Genomic DNA, 18,745 nt, shown 5'->3' with positions numbered 1-18,745 from the left:
TTAATAAAAAACAATTATAAATAATTTTTTGGTTTATGAATAATTTTACTTTTACATAATTTAATCGGAATCTTCTTCGGAATCCTCGCAAGGTTTACACACTTTTGGATGATAATTATCATAAAAGCATTTAAAACATAATATTAACTTACAATGAGCACATTATATAAAACTAATGTCTTTACATGCGCAAGATTTTTTAAATATTGTAAGAGGAAAACAGACATCATTAACATTAAGAAATAATGGTTTATCATGAAGCAATTTTGATGCGTACCATGCATATAAAATCATTTTTTTAAATATAGATGCCCTCAATTGATGCAAAATTAACGAATGAATTTTAATAGCGTCTTCTCGTGTATCAATTTTTTTACTTGACGATAAAAATATACATCGCAAGGCTGACAGAGAGTACATTTTGGTGGAATTACTTTTATATTACAAGATGCTGTTCCTCTCTCATCTTCAAAAATTTCATCGTAAATTGTTGTATCAGTTTGTCCTCCCCACAAATCGATAAGTAATAGAAATTGATTTTTTTCTACGTATGGAGAAATACAATTTATATAAGAAAATCTTTATATAACTTATTTTTTACTTTATATAACTCTTTATTAACTTTTGTGAGTTTGCCTGATTTGGAGCATGTTACGAAAATATTCTTACATTCATTAGTTAAATGATCTACTTTTTTTTTAATGGTAGGACCAAATTTTTTGGTTGGTTCTTGCATACATAAGAAGACTGTAGGTAACAATTTGCTTGATGCAGTCAAAGAATATTGCGCTGTATATGAATGTGTTATATTGTGTAAACTTTTTTTTTAACAAGTACTGTTTTTGTATCTTGCGGTGCGAACGATCTATTATATAGAATTTGATACTGACAACCTGTTTGATCAGTATTTATAATGAAATCAAAATTAAAGTTGGGCATGATTGCTTTTGTTTGTGTCCTGAATTCTTCCGCTGCTTGTAAAATTTCTTCAAATGACGCTACTTCTTTATTACTTACAAATCTTGTAATTTTCCTTTGCCTTATCCTATATTTACATTTAAATCTGGTCACCCAGCTTTTGCTAGCGGAAAAAGTAAAATCTTCCAATAGTAGTAGAAATGCAATAGCCATTGCCCATTGTTGTAAAGTCCTTGTTGTAATCTGACAATTAGAAAAATTCAAAAATTCAAAATGTCAATTATCAATATATATTTAAAAAATTTTTAATTCTATAATATATAGATAATTTTTTTATAATTTTTTACCTGCTTAAAGCACTCTCTGGCTTCTTTAAAATTCGTAAAAGTTTCTGTTTCAATTTTTACAAATTTATCAATAGTTGTTCCACCTCGTTTGACATCCTCTTTCCATGTACGTAGCATCCTGGCATCTTTCAAGCGGCTGAGGCCTTGTCTTTTTAATGTCTTTATAGACCATTCGGGATGCAATTGTATTAAAGCAACCGCCTTTTCCTTATATTCTAAAGGAATGTGATCATGAGATCGCAGCGTTTCCTCACCAGGCTCGAATTCTGGACTCGAACTGCTTGTCTCGTCTGTACACTATGACAATTAGCAAAAGAATTGCGTGTTACGAGGGCTGTATGATAAGTACCCGTGTTAGGGAAGAAAACGCATTTAAAAAAAATTTTTTTTTACTTATTTTTCGACATAGTCTCCTTTCAGCTCGATACGCTTAATCCAGCAATATTCCAACATTTTTATACCATCCAAAAAATATGATTTGTAGAACTCCGCAAAATAGGCCTCTGTTTCGGCGATGATTTCCTCATTTGACGTGAACCGCTTTCCGCCAAGCCATTTTTTCATGTTTGAAAATAAATAGAAATTGCAGGAAGCCAAATCTGGAGAATAGGGTGGATGAGACAGCAATTCGTAGCGTAATTCGACCAGTTTTGCAGTGGCGATTGCGGACGAATGAGCTGGTGCGTTTTTTTTTTTTTTTGTTGCAAACGCGGCACCCATCTCGCCGATAGCTTTCTCATGCCCAATTTTTCGTGTAGGATATTTTGTACGCGTTCAATTGAGATGTTTACAATGTCAGCAATCTCTCTGATCTTCACCACGGCGGTCTGCTAACACGATATCATGGATTTTGTTGACCATATCCTCCGTAGTCACCTCAATCGGACGACCTGGGCGCTCTTCATCAAAAACGGATGTTCGGCCACGCTTAAATTCATTGAACCAATATCTGATGGTAGTCATCGAAAGTGCATGGTCCTTATAAACGACATGCAACTTCACTTTGATTTCCTCACACGTCTTCCCATCCAAAAAAAGGAATCGAATCACTGACCGATATTGCTCTTTTTCCATGGTTGCAAACAAACACAATCTTGTCCACTTTCAACAGTTGTCAAAACAAAACTACTCGATAAATCTGTTTGAAATTTTGACTGGCGTCGTTTAGAAGATGACGTTAAACGATGGTATACAGACTTTGAGTCAATGATGCTTTCTGTCGTTAAACACGGGTACTTATCATATAGCCCTCGTATGTTTTGCATTTTTATGACAATTATGCTTTATTGCTTCCAGAAACAAATACTAAAAATATTAGTAAAAAATTTAAAACATACCTCCTCATATTTCTCTTCATTATCTATGTTAAATTCTTCAGCACTGATTAAACATTTATCCGTTACTATTTGTCTGTCCTCCAACATGAAAATGATTTCTTTAAAAATTTCTTCACCCATGGCTATAGAAGCGGCTGATATTACAGTTGATGGTGTATTTGTAAAAAGATTTTCAGCCTTGAGCAAACTCTTGCAGTATATAAGAGCGTTAGTCAGATCGTTTCTTTTTTGATTATCTATATTTTTTTTTTCACTTCTGTAATGGATTCTGAAAAATTTTCTGCACTTGCTTGCTTTTTCCATTTTTTCACTTTTTTAACACTCCGCAGAACACGATGTTAATGCTAGCTCTTCCTCAAATCGAGTGACGGTTAACGGCTAACATTCATATTGCCGAAAGAGGGGACACACACAAAGAAAACATTCGCAGGTAGTCAGGACAACTTACAAAATAATAAATCCCCTTCTGGAAAGGAACTCTATGCAAGAGTTCATTGCTCCAATGTAACGTAAAAATAATATAATATAGAAATAAAAATTTTGATAACATTATTAATAACATTATTTAAAATTTTTAATGCATATATATACAGGGTGTCGCAAAAATTTTGACACAGCGGCCGTATGCCGGTAGAGCAGACCAAACTAAACCGAAAAGTCCTCTACCATTTTACAATTTTCACAAGGGTTAAAGAGATATTAATTATTAAAGATTACCGAATGCGAACGCACGGCTGAGATACGACCGCCTACAGACTACGGTCGCTAGGCGCGCGGCGTGCGGTAAGCGGCGAGCGACAAGCGGGGAGCGGGGAGCGGCGAGCGGAGAGCGGCGAACGGCGCGTCCCGCCGCTTGTCGCTCGCCGCTTACCGCACGCCACGCGCCTAGCGACCGTAGTCTGTAGGCGGTCGTATCTCAGCCGTGCGTTCGCATTCGGTAATCTTTAATAATTAATATCTCTTTAACCCTTGTGAAAATTGTAAAATGGTAGAGGACTTTTCGGTTCAGTTTGGTCTGCTCTACCGGCATACGGCCGCTGTGTCAAAATTTTTGGGACACCCTGTATATACAGGATGTCCCATTTTAAATTACGCACCTGAATATCTCGTCAGGGGAGCCAATAATCCGAAAATAACCCTTACAAAAGTTGTTGGGTTTGGAGGGGGACATCCGATGATGACATTGGTTTAACCTAGGGTGTACATGCCAAGGTCATATGAAGGTCAATTTTGTTTTTTTAAATGGAATACCCTATTTTTTATTCTAAAATCTAATAGCTGGTGTCAAGAGCTTTTCAAAACACTATAATGAAGTTATTTTTCATTAAGTACTTTTCGAGTTATAAGGCTTGTAAATTACAGTATTTTGACATAAAATACAAAATATCTTGTAAAACATTCAATTTTTGGGAATCTTACTTTAATACTTTTATGCATAAAATAATGAGACGAATCAATTGGTATAAAGAAAACACATTGGTTTAAAAAAAAAGTATTCAATTTGTAACGGTTCGCCTTTCTCGACGCTGCGGATCTGCTCGCCGGAGTCAGGATTCGAGAGAAAGAGGGAAGCTTGATCGATCACTCCATGAGATATATTAAAGCTTCGTTTATTCAATTGTCTGAGGAATACAATGCGCGCTTCTGCGCGGACGTTCTCACTTAGGTCTATGGCGTTCACTTAAACTAACGTTAACTACACTCTATATAATACAACCGCGTACCGGGAGAACCCTGGTTTTAGGAGAGGGAGCACCCGTCTCCTTTAGGACGGCCTAGCGCGCCGCGAGCCGGGAGAACCCTGGCTTCAGGGCGGGAGCACCCGGCCCTGTCGGTGGGAAAATCGGAGAGACCGAACACCGGGAGAAACCCTGGCAGCAGAGCGGGAGAACCCGGCCCTGTCGGCGGAAAATTGGAGAGACCGAACGCCGGGAGAAACCCTGGCAGCAGAGCGGGAGAACCCGGCCCTGTCGGCGGAAAATCGGAGAGACCGAACGCCGGGAGAAACCCTGGCAGCAGAGCGGGAGAACTCGGCCCTGTCGGCGGAAAGTCGGAGTATATCTCGGGAGCACCCAGAGATGTGGTCTGGTCGGATACCGGATCGGGACAGGTGCCGTTATGCTGGCCGAGCCGGCTTATATACCCGGCTCGGGCCTCCCACCCGCGAGTATCGGTCGCGCAGCGAGAGCGGTCCCCACGCTGGGGCATCGCATGGGCGCGAGCGCTCGTGAGCGTCATAGGCGTCGAGCCTACGTCTGGTCGCTCGGTAGGGACGATGAGTGGTAGGCGCATCGTCACAAATTGCATGTTGCAAATTACATATTTTTTCTTGAAAGCAACTATGTGTTTTCTTTATACCAATTGATTCGTCTCATTATTTATAAATTTTGTCCCCTCAAATAAAAAATACTTCCGCCGCGCATAAACATGCGTAATTTTTATAATTTTTAAATTTTTTAAATGCTGAACGTACAACTGTAACTCCAATATTGTTTTTTATCTCTTACGCGAAAATATATATGGGGGGCATTCTTTCTCAACTTTACATCCATGCTGCCCATTTTCTATTTGATCTAAAAATTTTTGAAAAAATCTTAAAATTTACAGAAAAATGTAAGCTTTCCAATGGCGCGTGACAAAATTATCAAATTCAATTAGATCATACTTAAAATTTCAGAAAACCGAAAAAAAATAATAAAAACGGTAATTATTCAAGTGTAGCGATTATTCATTCGACGTTTTTCTCTTCCAATTAACACTTTCGAGTACTCTGTTTATCTGTGCACTGTCACATAAGTCTAAACTAAAATGGCGGATCCAATATGGCCGCCAAAAATTTAAAAAATTTAAGAAATTAACTGATTTTTATAAAACTTGGTATCAAGGGATTTTTTGGGTTACTGTATACGAGTCTAAAGTTATCTTTCGAAAATACAAAATGGCGGATCCAATATGGCCACCAAAACATTTTGAAAATTTTTAGAAATTAACGAATTTTTATAATACTTGGTATCAGGGACTTTTTTGGGTTGCTAATAACGAATCTGAAGTCGCATTTCGAAAATTCAAAATGGCGGATCTAATATGACAACTAAAAATTTGAAAAATTTTTAAAAGTAAGGGAGTTTTATAAAATTTGAACAGAGAGTTTTACGGCCAGCTAAATACAAATCTTAAGTCGGATTTCGAAAACTGAAAATGTCATCTAATATAAAGACCAAAAATATTGAAAATTTAGGAAAGTGACAGATTTTTATAAAACTTGATACTAAAGATACCTCTGATTCTGATGTCGCCTGAGCTCTTACCCCCTACTTTTTGAAATCTTGATATGAAAAAGTCAAACTATTACCAGCATTGGAATATCTCTTAATCACCATTTCTTTGTTGATTGGGACGAAACAGTGATTTCTCAGAATCTCTGGAACTGGTGGAGCTACATCAAATCGTTTTTTCAAAAATTTTTTTGTCTTTTGGTGCTCTTTGTCTTTATATGACAGTATACTAATACTTTTAGAATTTTTTGAGCCCAGTCAACAAGTTTCTCGAATGAAAGAATGGCATCGTTCGGTTTACTAAGGAGGCTAGCTTGCATAGCTTCCCTTTTGAACACAGCACCTACACCGTCTGAAGCACCTTTACCATGTGCAGTGGCATGATAGTTCCATTCCGCTGCAACACCAAAATCCTCTTTGTGATGCATTAGATTCATCATCTAATATTTATTTTTAAAATGAAAGATATGGCTGTTTTGTCCCATCGCTAAAGTAGATTACTCTTCTTAGCTCAGGAATTATTATTTTCAATTCAGGAATCAGCATCTTTTGTACAGTATATACAGCAGCTGTGTCATGAAGTGTACTATCCGACAAAAAAATAAAACTTTTTGTGTTCAAGTTCTAATTCTTTTTTATAGTAACACACGACAGGAAAGACAGTACATTGTGGATTATTAAAATGGAACGCCTGCGATGCATCTTGCACAACATACTTGTAATTCTTAGAAAAATCTAATACTGCAAGAACTTCATCTTTTTTTAAATTCTCTTTTCTTTTCTGATAGAATCGAGATTGTTCTTTTGCAATGAAAAAATGAGGTTTTAGAATAATAAAGTTGTCACAAAATTTATCGACAAATTCCGACGACGGAAGAATTTACGTCTGAAGAGTTGATCTGTCAGTTGTCCAGACACTGAACTGTATTTGGTGAATACCTTTCTCATCTAAAAGTTCTTTCAAATGTTTTTTTAATTCAATAATACCAGGACATTTACTGCATTCACCAATATAACAATTTTCATCAGGATTTTTGCACACGATTTGGCGTAAGCAATCTTTATAATCATGTAAAATCACATTGGAATCTTTAGTAAGATTATTTAAATTGACAAAGTCAATCATCAATTTGCAATTTTGATGTATCGTACAGACACAGACCGAATGCGTACCATTCGCACCAGCAAGTATACAATGTTTTGGTCGGAGTTGGGCAAATTTACTAAAACTAACATGACAGTCAGGATGGCATTTACTATAAATATCATAAAGACTTCTTAAGTCTGAAAGGAGAAGACGTTTCTGAATCAAATCTCTGCCCTCGTTATTTTTTACTGAAACCATATCTTTCATACCTGGCATGATTCTGCTATTTTCGTCACTATTGTAAAAATCTTTAATTCGTGTAACAGTATTTTCCGGCAATGGTTTACCATTCTTAGCAGTTGTTTCTGCTAAAACGCCCTTAGATGCTTTCAATTCTCTAGCTTTTTTTGCAAAATACCTAGAACAGTTGAATTCCCGAGAAATTTGACTTAGATTCCATGCATCTGGTACTACAGTCAAAATTGTCAATCTCAAAGGATCATTAATTTCAAGAGTGGAAAATTTTTCTTTCAATCCACTCAACATATCTTCCAACTCAATCTCTCTTTGTGATTTTATATTGCATTTAATTCCACTGAAAGATAATGAAGATGCACCGGAAGATACAGAAATATTCTGTTCAGTATCATGAGTACAATTATCAAACGTTTTATCAAGACTCGATGAGACGTGCGTATCTTCATTCATGCGAGGATATTTCATTTTCCTACATGCTGCACAAATTTTAGCATTATCTGGAAATTTTGGGAATAATCGTTTGATAACACTCGAAATGCGTCGAAGATCTTTCCCTCTGTAACCTTCCACATTGTAGGAATTGCAACATCTATCACCGTGTATACTGGACATATTCAAAATCAAATTCTAAGATTCACGATCAAAAATAGTACAGATAATAGAATTTTCTGTAGTATTGTTCTGAGAGCAGTCCTAAAAGAACGGTTAAAAATAGCTCTGAAAAGAACTGTTCGAAGAAAACCTCAGAGAAACGCTCAAAGCACAAAAAAGCCCAGAACCATGGGAGTCGGATATACAAATCCAAATATTAAAGCGTTTAAAAATTTACGGAATCACAATGAAACGTTTTTTAACGTTAAAATGTTGTAATGAATGGCGATAATATCGCGGTAGAGAAACTCTCTCGAATGTGTACAAAATGGATTTCACGATCTTATTTTATGAAACTTTTTTGACTAGGCTCAGAAAAAAAATAATGATCCAATTGAATTTGATAATTTTGCCACGCGCCCATGGAGGACTTGAATTTTGTTATAAATTTTAATAGTTTTTCGATAATCTTTAGACCAAATAGGTCGAAAAATACGAATTTAATAATGAAATTTTAAAATCTGCGTCCCAAATATACTCCTGATACCAAGTTTTATAAAAATCCGTTAACTTCTTAAATTTTTCAATATTTTTGGTGGTCGTATTAGATCCGCCATTTTGAATTTTCAAAATCCGATTTGAGATTTGTATTCAGCTTGCAGAAAAACTCTTTGGTATTAAGTTTTACAAAAATTCGTTAATTTCTTAAATTTTTTAAATTTTTGGCGGCCATATTGGATCCGCCATGTTAGACTCATGTGACAGTGCACAGATAAACAGAGTACTCGAAAGTTTAATTGGAAGAGAAAAACGTCGAATAAATAATCGCTACACTTGAATAATTATCGTTTTTATTATTTTTTTTCGGTTTTCTGAAATTTTAAGTATGATCCAATTGAATTTGATAATTTTGCCACGCGCCATTGGAAAGCTTACATTTTTCTGTAAATTTTAAGATTTTTTCAAAAATTTTTAGATCAAATAGAAAATGGGCAGCATAGGTGTAAAGTTGAGAAAGAATGCCCCATATATATATATACAGGGTGTCCCATTTAACTTGAGACAACTAAATATTTCGAAAAATAAGCATTGTACGAAAAAATGTCCCAAATAAACTTTTAATATTATCAAGGAGGACGTCTGCCTGTGTAAAAATTAATCCGCTCCCATCGCCCCTTGGGGGTGCGGCAAGTGGCAACTTTGAAATTTTAAATGGGAACCTCCATTTTTTATTGCAGATTGGGATTCCTTGGAAAAAAATACGTAAGTTTTGTCAGAGACATTTTTTCGAATCGTGATAGATTGCGCTGTAATCAGTGAAAATTAGTTTTTGCCATTTTCTCTCACCATCGGGGTACTTTATTTTGGTGAGTCCCCTCGCTTCTCACTATTCAACTACAATAAATGCTCGAAATGATGACCTTCCATTTTGTTCACGGCTACTAGTGCTCGACGATTGATTTTTCACGCATGGGTACATTACGGACACGGAAAAGTTTAAACTAATTTTTCTCGCGAATGCTTGAGAGTTGCGTCGAGTGGCTTTACCAGTAATTAATAGGAAGGTAGTACTATTATATATTTAAAGTTCATCAAAATCGGAGAGGACAAATCCTGAGCCTCCCCTTGTCAGAAGTATTCTCTGACAACAGAACGAACTTCGTAGGAGCCGCAAGAGAGTTGAAGGAAGTGTTCATGTTCTTGAAAACAAATAATCCAGAGATAGAGTTTAGTTTAGCTCGTCAAAAAATAAAATGGAATTTTATTCCGCGCGCACCGCATTTTGGAGGTATGTGGGAGGCGGCGATGAAAGTGGCAAAACACCATTTGTATACGGTGACTCAAAGGAGGATACTCATCTATGAGGAATACAATACGTTGCTGAACCAAGTTGAAGCAATCATGAATTCAAGGCCCCTCATTCCTTTATCTAGTGTCCTAAACGACCTTTCCGCATTAACCCCATCCTATTTCCTAATAGGCGATTTACTCATACAACCTGCACAATATAACTACTCTAAGATTCCAGAAAATAGGTTATCTCATTGGCAGAATTTGCAAAGACTGCGTCAATAGTTTTGAGATCGTTGGCACAAAGAGCACCTGCACGAGCTACAGCAGCGAAAGAAATGGACAGAATTAGGAGACAATGTCGAATTAGGCACGGTGGTTCTAGTCAAGAAGGATTATGTACTTCCACTGAATTGGGTTCTAGGAAAAGTCATGGCTTTACACCCCGGACAAGATGGAGCGATACGTGTGGTAACCGTCAAGACAAGAAACGGTGAATTTAAAAAACCGGTTAAGAAGCTTTGTCCACTACCGAGCGATGATTTGACTAAATAATATTGTTGCACTCGCGACAATTACTCGCGAATGCACTCACGCAAGAAATAATAAACTCAATTAGAGAATAACAAACTTTAATGAACTCAACGATAACACGATTAGAAATGTAACAACAGAACTATTGTGTACAATTAAGAAAACCGTCTCACATCCGAAACGCGTCCTCACGGCACCGAGGACCAAGCGTAACTCACACTTGACACTTTATTTACAAATTACTAAGCGACGCTTTTCAACTTATTTACAAATTACTAAGCGACGCTTCTCAATGCCAACTCGCAGCCCACACGTCACAATCAACGAATTCCCGCGGCGCGAGCGCAACAATATATAGACATGCTGAGAATAGACCGTGCTGTGATACAAGTTTGAGACTGATAGTTGTACACAAGAAAAGGTTAATTTATTCATTTATATCAAAATTCGAGAGTTGCTTTATTATACTTACAAGGGGAGGACGCGGACTTGGGGTCAAACAAATTTTTATATGGTATAGTACTCTATCAGAAGAGTAAAAGGATAGCGCAACGCTTAGCCGTTTTCGAGAAAAATTGATTTGAAGTTTATGGCGTTCCTTATATTCTGGTCCTGTTCGATCGATTGTCGAGATGGCGGCGTAGCTCGAGCACTTAGGCCCTGGGCTATCACGCTGTCGACCTGTCGACAGGTTCGATCCCTGCCTATTATACTTTTTTTCTCATTTATTTTATTCATTCTAGCGAATATTTATTCATTATATTATTATAATAAAATAAAATTATTTTAATTAACAATTTTGTTTTTTTTTAATTTGCACTTTCACTACTTCTATCATATAAAAAATAAAGCAAAAAAAACGTCTACAATTTAAATAATATTATAACTATTATTTAATACCAGAAATATTTTATTAATCATAATTTAATTTGGTGTGTAATTTTTCACTGTAATCAAAACGACTAGAAGACTAAAGAGACGTATACCACAAGACCTAACTACCTGAATTTAGGATGAAGTAATACGAGGATAGGTCAATGGAAACGTACCCCTCAAGCCATCTAATATAAGACACAAATGCTGCTGAATGTTCCGAGAGGAATATATTGCACTGCTAAAAGAGTTTAAAAAATATATATATCACGGATATGTCATCACGGCATAGCAAAAGTTTAGGACTTCAAACATCTCTAGACAAAAAACTATTAATTTTCAAGCTTCGTGCCCATTGAGACTTTTAATCAGGACACCAAGGACTATAACATATTGCAATTTCAGCGAATTTCATCGAGGGCCACTTTCCATAAGGTTTATGCGGGGTCCTTTAGGCTGTTGGCAACCACCATGAAAAGAATAAACAATTGACGAGGTCGGAGCTGTTTACAATCGACAGGCGACTCGAGAAAAAATTATAAATAGAGTGCGCTGACCGATGCGCGGAGATTCGACATGAGCCAGGGGGACCTCAAAAGATCACTGTTCGACGAGCCAGCAACCGGGAAGGAGCAGCTCCAAAGGAGGGTCCCGACGAGCGTAGCCGCACCACCTTTGTAAGGCCATTACCCAGGGTAGCTATAACTTCGTGATACTGGCTAAAGCTAACGCCTTCGGCGAATTTCATTACCGCGAGAACTTTGCGATTGTTTCAATCGAAATGTGAAATACCGATACCGCTTTCCGGTGACTTTTACAGCAGGAGGTTGGCTAACCCCGGTTACCGCTTTTACCGTATCCTTCTTTGAAACGTTGTGCCGTCGACAGTCCGAACACTCGCGATCGGGGAAAATAATTGTATCGTTATCGTTCCTGTCTTGCCGAATTTGACAGATACCGTTACCGTTGTTTTTACGAAAATACTGTTTAATAATAATTTGTACAGAATCTGAATCGCGAAATTTGCGTGGAGTACAATGCCGTTTCGCAGCGAGAGTTTGAATTCGGCCTTGTAGCGTAACGATCAATTCGTCGCGGAAACTTGAGTGTCTCTATCGAAATTATCGTTCATTTTGTATTTATGTTAGCCACAGAAAATTTGTGTATTATCGTTAGTACGGATATTGCGGATGAGCGTCGTTTCTGAGCGACGTTTGGAAGTCACGCCTTTATAGAAATTGAAGCGTCTCTGACAGGACTCTCACCGTTAACGTGTTTTTTGGTGTCCATCCTCTTGGGCGTTCAGCATCGGTGGAATCTCGGAGGTCGCGGCTTTGGAGGAAATATGAACGTCTCTGGCAAGTCTGTTACCGTATCGTTTCGATTACCGTTTCTAAGTGTCGTTTTGCGTTCCGATTATTGTGTCTAAGTATCGTTTTGAATAACGTTTTCGGCTATCGTTTTTGCGTATCGTTTTCCGAATATCGTTTTGAGTACCGTTTCGACCGTTTCTCGAGTATCGTTTTTTGGAGTATCGTTCTTGATTATCGTTTTTTGAATATTGTCCTATATTGTTTTGCGAATATTGTATCTTGATTTGCGTGCGGTATCGTTTCTTAAGAGGATGCTGGAGTGCCAGACGAACTCCGACGCGAAAACGCCATCATTTCAATAGAACTAAAAATGAAAATGATATTATCAACGTAGCCTACGGATCTACGTAGGTGTACGCATTTGTTTATAGTGGTAACTCACTACACTGACGTGTGGTCTGTGTACGTGTCATCGAATAGTTTGTTTGAACAAACGACGCTTGCGCTTGTTTCCTCGATTAAAATTTCGTCGCAAGGCTCCAATATAATGTACGAGACGACATAGGTGACGCATATAGTGTAATACTGATGACTCATTTTTGAAAGATACGATTTCGGAACATAATAAAATCATATATGCTTGAGGCCAGTTGAGTCCCACTCACTACCGTGGACACATGTCATATTTTGAATTTCTCATTACATAGTTTTGACGGACCGTTCAAGATGGTCCGTGGCTTCACACATATATTATAAGACTAACTACAAATAATTGTACGACCCGTAGTATCAGAGGATGCGTTGTCAAAATAAAAACTACGTTTGGAGAGCGTTTTGTGTGTGTGTGTGTGTGTATATTAATTGTTCTCATCAACGCTTCTCTACTTCTTTAATTAAAAGGTTTTTTTTGCGTTATCAATTTTTACACTGAAGATGGCCACATTCCTTGGCCGAAACGTATGTAATAATTTTTAATAAAAATTGAATTTTTGAGCAACTCGATCCAGCTCTTGCTCTATATGCTTTATATCAACACGATTATTAATTTAATTAAGGAAGAGCAATAACATAATATTTATTGTTAATATATAGTTGAATTCAGCGTAAAAAATGCTACAACTTTTGTCATTACAAAAATTTTGAAATTTGAAAAAATAACAAGAGGTGGAGGTAAATTAAAAAAAAATTACATTTTTTGAAAATCTAACTAAACAATTATAAAGCTTATTTCAAGCCATACAACTTCTATTTGAAACATTTTTTGATATCTCTTAAATTATACGTATTAAGCGTACGTCACGTATCCGTGTGGCACACGGATACATGACGTACGCTTCTGTAAGGTTGTGTGAGGCAGCGGAGCCGGGACTGCGGTGGGCGATATCGCATCAGTGCCTCAGAGCTTGGCACAATCTGCACATTTTGGTCGATTTTCGTAAGCTATCGCCTATCGGCTCCCTACTACGTCTTGAGACAACGTACGTGGGGCTTTGCCTCAGGTACGACGCATTTGTAACGCGATGAGGTTCGATGTCCCTTGACTGCCAAGTATCAATACTTTAAACTCGATCTTTGAAATCTTTTTCTTTTTAATAATCTTCTTTTAATAATTAATTCAATAACAAAGTTTCAAAATTCTCGATCATTAGATTTACGATATAAGAATCCTAAAATACTATTAAATTATATTCGATAGATTGGATTTGTTAAATGTTCCAGAGATTCTTTCTAATTTATAAATTAATAAATAATTGTTAATTTAAATTGAATAAGACGTTATTATTAAAAACGTTTTTATTAAAAACGTTTTAGATCATGTTTAAAGTATTGATATTTGGCAGTCAGGGAGCACGGAACCTCATCGCGTTACAGATGCGTTGTACCTGAGGCAGAGCGTCGTATGCGTGGTCTCAAGACGTAGTGGGGAGCCGGTAGACGTTAACTTACGGAAATCGGCCGAAATGTACAGATCGTGCCAAGCTTTGAGTTATCTCATGAATTACTAACGGGCCATTTAAGTTTTAAATATTTTTGAAGTTTTCAGATTTTGTCCAGATTTTTCAAAATCCAGTAAATCAGGGTTCATAAAATCGAGGGTTTACTATTATTATGACATAATTTAAGAATACTTTTTTATCATTATCATTAGTGTAAAAATATTATTTAAATATATATATATATATATATATATATATATATATATATATACCTTATTATTTCTTGATGTTTTCTTATGCATGTTTTTATTTGATTTTCATGTGTTATTTGTTGTAATTCTTGTCCCAGCATTTCTAATCTTGCAGCAGAATACCAGAAGAACATAGCAATCATAAAGTCCACCGTGATACAGAATCCCGTTTGTAAGATGGCGAATACTTGCATAATGTAAAGAATACTTCTAGTGTAAAAAGTATCGGTAGAAAATGGATACCATGCTTCCATTGGAAGATTTATAGGCAAGAACAAAGGACCACAGGAAAAAGTTATTGCCGCTAAGATGTAAGATATTCCAACAAAGACGAAGAAATCCGAATAACGGTTTATATATTTCTGTATGATATGTTTTTCACATAACTCAGAATGTTCGAGGAAGTCTTTCACTTTTGCCAAAAGTTTCTGTATAGATATAAAATATTAAGAATTTTAATTATAATAATTATACATATTAGTTTTTTTAACGCTTAGAGTGCCAGACTATTTTTAATTAATAAATAGTTATATACAGGGTGTCCCATTTTAAAAACCCCACGTGAATAACTTTTTAGAGACATTTTCAAGAAAAATGATTTAGATCAAAGTTGTTGCGTTTGGAGGGGGACATCCAATGATGACATTGGTTTAACTTAGGGTGTACATGCCAAGGTTATATGGAGGTCAACTTTGTTTTTTTAAATAGAACACCCTATTTTTGATTCCAAAATCTAATAGCTGGTGTCAAGAGCTTTTCAAAACACTATAATGAAGTTATTTTTCATTAAGTACTTTTCGAGTTATGAGGCTTGAAAGTTACAGCATTTTGACATAAAATACAAAATATCTTGTAAAACATTCAATTTTCGGGAATCTTATCTTAATACTTTTATGCACAAAATAATGAGACGAATCAATTGATATAAAGAAAACACATAATTGCTTTCAAGAAAAAATATGTAATTTGCAACATGCAACTGCATACTTTTTTTTTAAACCAATGTGTTTTCTTTATACCAATTTATTTGTTTCATTATTTTGTGCATAAAAGTATTAAAGTAACATTCTTGGCGCCTTTTTTTTACCTTTTTTTAAAAAAGGTAATTTTTTGATAGATATCATTTCTTTTTTTGTAATATATATACAACAGCTTTTTTAAATTTAATATATAGGTACGACAATTTTTTGAAAGGTAAAACAATACTGTTTTGTTTTGATTCTGATAAAATTGACTGAAAATTATAAATGTTGAAACTAATTTAGAATCTGTCAAAAAAGCACACGTTTCAGAAATTTTGTATGCTTTGTCTAAAATAAATAAAATTAAATACCAAAGTTTAATATTTCTGTTCTATGTATCCTAAATTAATTCCAACAATATTTATAATTTCCAGTCAATTTTAATCAGTCAAGAAAGCACACGTTTCAAGATTTTAGTATGATTTATCCAGAATAAATAAAATTAAATGTCAAAGTTTAATATTTCTGTTCTATGTATCCTAAATTAGTTCCAACAATATTTATAATTTTCAGTTAATTTTATTTTGTGTATTACAAGATTTCTTGTCGAGTTTGTTTATAATCGAGTTTGTTTATAATTTTTGTTTTTTATTTTCTATGGACATAAAATTGACTGGAAATCATAAATATTAGAACTAATTTAGGATAACTACAAAAAGTATCTTATACTATATTTTTTTTATATATAAAATAAATTTTATATATAAAATATAAAATTGACTGGAAATTATAAATATTGTTGGAACTAATTTAAAATACATAGAACAGAAATATTAAACTTTGAGATATTTAATTTTATTTATTTTGGACAAATCATACACTAAAGTCTCAAATAATGTGCTTTTTTGACAGAATGTATTGTAAAATTAATTTATACAATCATACCAATCATCATTATGTTTTATAAGACCATTGTTTAGAAACTTTAGTGTATCATTTGTCTAAAATAAATAAAATTAAATATCAAAGCTTAATATTTCTGTTCTATGTATCCTAAATTATTTCCAACAATATTTATAATTTCTGGTCAATTTTAATTTTGTGTATTACAAGATTTCTTGTCGAGTTTATGTTTATAATTTTTGTTTCCTATTTTCTATGAATATAAAATTGACTGGAAATTATAAATATTGGAACTAATTTAGGATAATCACAAAAAGTGACTTATGCTATATTTTTTTATATATAAAATTGACTAGAAATTATAAATATTGTTGGAACTAATTTAGGATACGTAGAATTGAAATATTAAACTTTGAGATATTTAATTTTATTTATTTTAGACAGATCATACACTAAAGCTTTTTGACAGAATGTATGGTAAAATTAAAACAATACTTATAACCTATATACATATACACTTATTTTACTTAATACATTTATATTGAATTTGATCACTCGCACTACACTGCACTACACTACTCTGATGAACACGAATAAAAAACTGGTGAACATTAAGCAGCCTTGAGTGTGCACCAGTGCAATGTAGTGCGAGTGGCCGAATACAATATTATTCTTTTGACACATCTTCTGTAAGGTTATTTGGTATGCGCGGCTATTTCCTATAGCACCACCAACACAAACCCAACTACTAACATCACTATAGCCATCTAGTGTGAAAAATGTTGACTGTACATCCTAGAAATTGAGATAATATTTTTGACATTTCGACTTTGGACTTTTATATATTTATTTATAAAGCACGTAGAGCAAAAACAAGCATACTTTTATTATATATTTTGGGTATGCGCTATTGATTGAGACCATTATCAACTCGATCGGTCCAGGCATTATTGAGTTCCGATAATCTTGGCTCTCTGGGCTCTTCGGGCTCGCGTAAAGATACACGTTCGGTCTTGCGCTGTGCGTGAACTTGGCGCGAGACACTACCGTGTCTCTTGATAAGTAGTCATTACAAGTAGAGATATTTCGGAAATATAAAGATCAACTTCGTTTTTTTACATAAATTGTTACATATTTTATGCTAGTTAAAAAGTATGTTGAATTCTGAGTACAAATGTATTAACATTTATTAGCCTTAAACCTAAGAGAAGTAATGAGATATTCAAGCAAACAAGAACAAGAAGTAACAAAAAGTCAAAAACTGATTCGATATCATCAAAGCTGTTAATAAACCAGCGGTGTTTATCTGGCAATGTGTATCGACATAAATAATCTTAACTTATCGTGATTGTTAGTCATGTTATTCGATTCAGTATAAAAGATATCGTCGATCTCGTACGCAAATATTGCAAAAAGTTTAGTAATAACGGAAAGGCAGATATGCTTCTAACTTATGGTGCGTGCAGTAAAAATGTACGTGCGGTAAACAAGAGATGAAATTATGTATACTAAAAAATATTCTAAACAAAATCAGCTATCTCGATGGACATTTCACAGACTTTGTTAATATTACCGCAACCGTACCAAAACTGCTACCACTGAAGAAAATACTATTGCTGCCTTAACATCCGTAACACACAATCCGGATATTAGTACACGAGAAATTCAACTAGGGTTTGTATGAATTAGGGTCAATATATTTTCTAACTGTGGCATAAAATATATAATATTGTTTTGTGTGCGTGTGTGTGCGCGTGTGTGCGCGCGCGCGCGCGCGTGTGTGTGTAACATTCCATTTTTTTAAATAAAATTGATCTTAAATCTCCAAATGCCTCCACTTATAAAAAAGGTACATGTACTAAGTAATGACCTCCTTGAAATTATGCAACTTTAATTGTATTTTTTTTATGAAACATATGACATTTTACAAGTTATCCAAAGTGTGCAAGTTAAGGTGCCTCACCATGTATATAATTCTAGCGTTTAGAACTTTAGAATCAAACCTGTAAACGCGATCTTCCTATTCTGCACAGAATTAAATCGAATAGCACTTCCATGAGTGCCGTCAATTCGGACAATGCTTTCATCATTCGAATAACGTCATTTTTAAAATACCAAGCACCGAGAATCAAAGATGGTACTGATCCCAGTACATTTAAAATTGCTAAAGTCCAACTGAGATCTCGAAAAAAGATTTCGCGCTTTTTAGCCGTGGATTCAGGTGGCCATGTACTCGTGAATGTTCCACAAATTTGAAGTATGCGTAGTACTTGATGAATTTCTATTTGAATTAATACCATCGTGTCGGGCCACTGAGAACAATCCTGCAAGAGGCAATATAACAATGTACACAATATCTCTATTTCTT

General features: G+C 35.1%; 1 protein-coding gene and 1 pseudogene across 1 annotated transcript in view; both read right to left on the bottom strand.

Annotated features, from left to right (window-relative positions):
- The window catches only part of LOC105678012 (odorant receptor 10-like), a 69,704-nt gene extending 50,959 nt beyond the window's left edge, over positions 1-18,745 (bottom strand). The window contains exons 1-2 of the mRNA XM_067349511.1: positions 18,381-18,745; positions 14,534-14,940 (exon numbers count right to left, since the gene is read on the bottom strand). Coding sequence (XP_067205612.1) covers positions 14,534-14,940; positions 18,381-18,677 — 704 coding nt within the window. The 5' untranslated portion in view covers positions 18,678-18,745. The remainder of the gene's footprint in view (positions 1-14,533; positions 14,941-18,380) is intronic.
- LOC136998219 (uncharacterized) lies at positions 61-6,314 on the bottom strand (annotated as a pseudogene).

This window comes from Linepithema humile, chromosome 2, assembly GCF_040581485.1.
Source record: "Linepithema humile isolate Giens D197 chromosome 2, Lhum_UNIL_v1.0, whole genome shotgun sequence".
Classification (NCBI taxonomy): domain Eukaryota; kingdom Metazoa; phylum Arthropoda; class Insecta; order Hymenoptera; family Formicidae; genus Linepithema; species Linepithema humile.
Note: the sequence above shows the minus strand (reverse complement) of the source record. Positions and strands in the feature narration are given on the sequence as shown.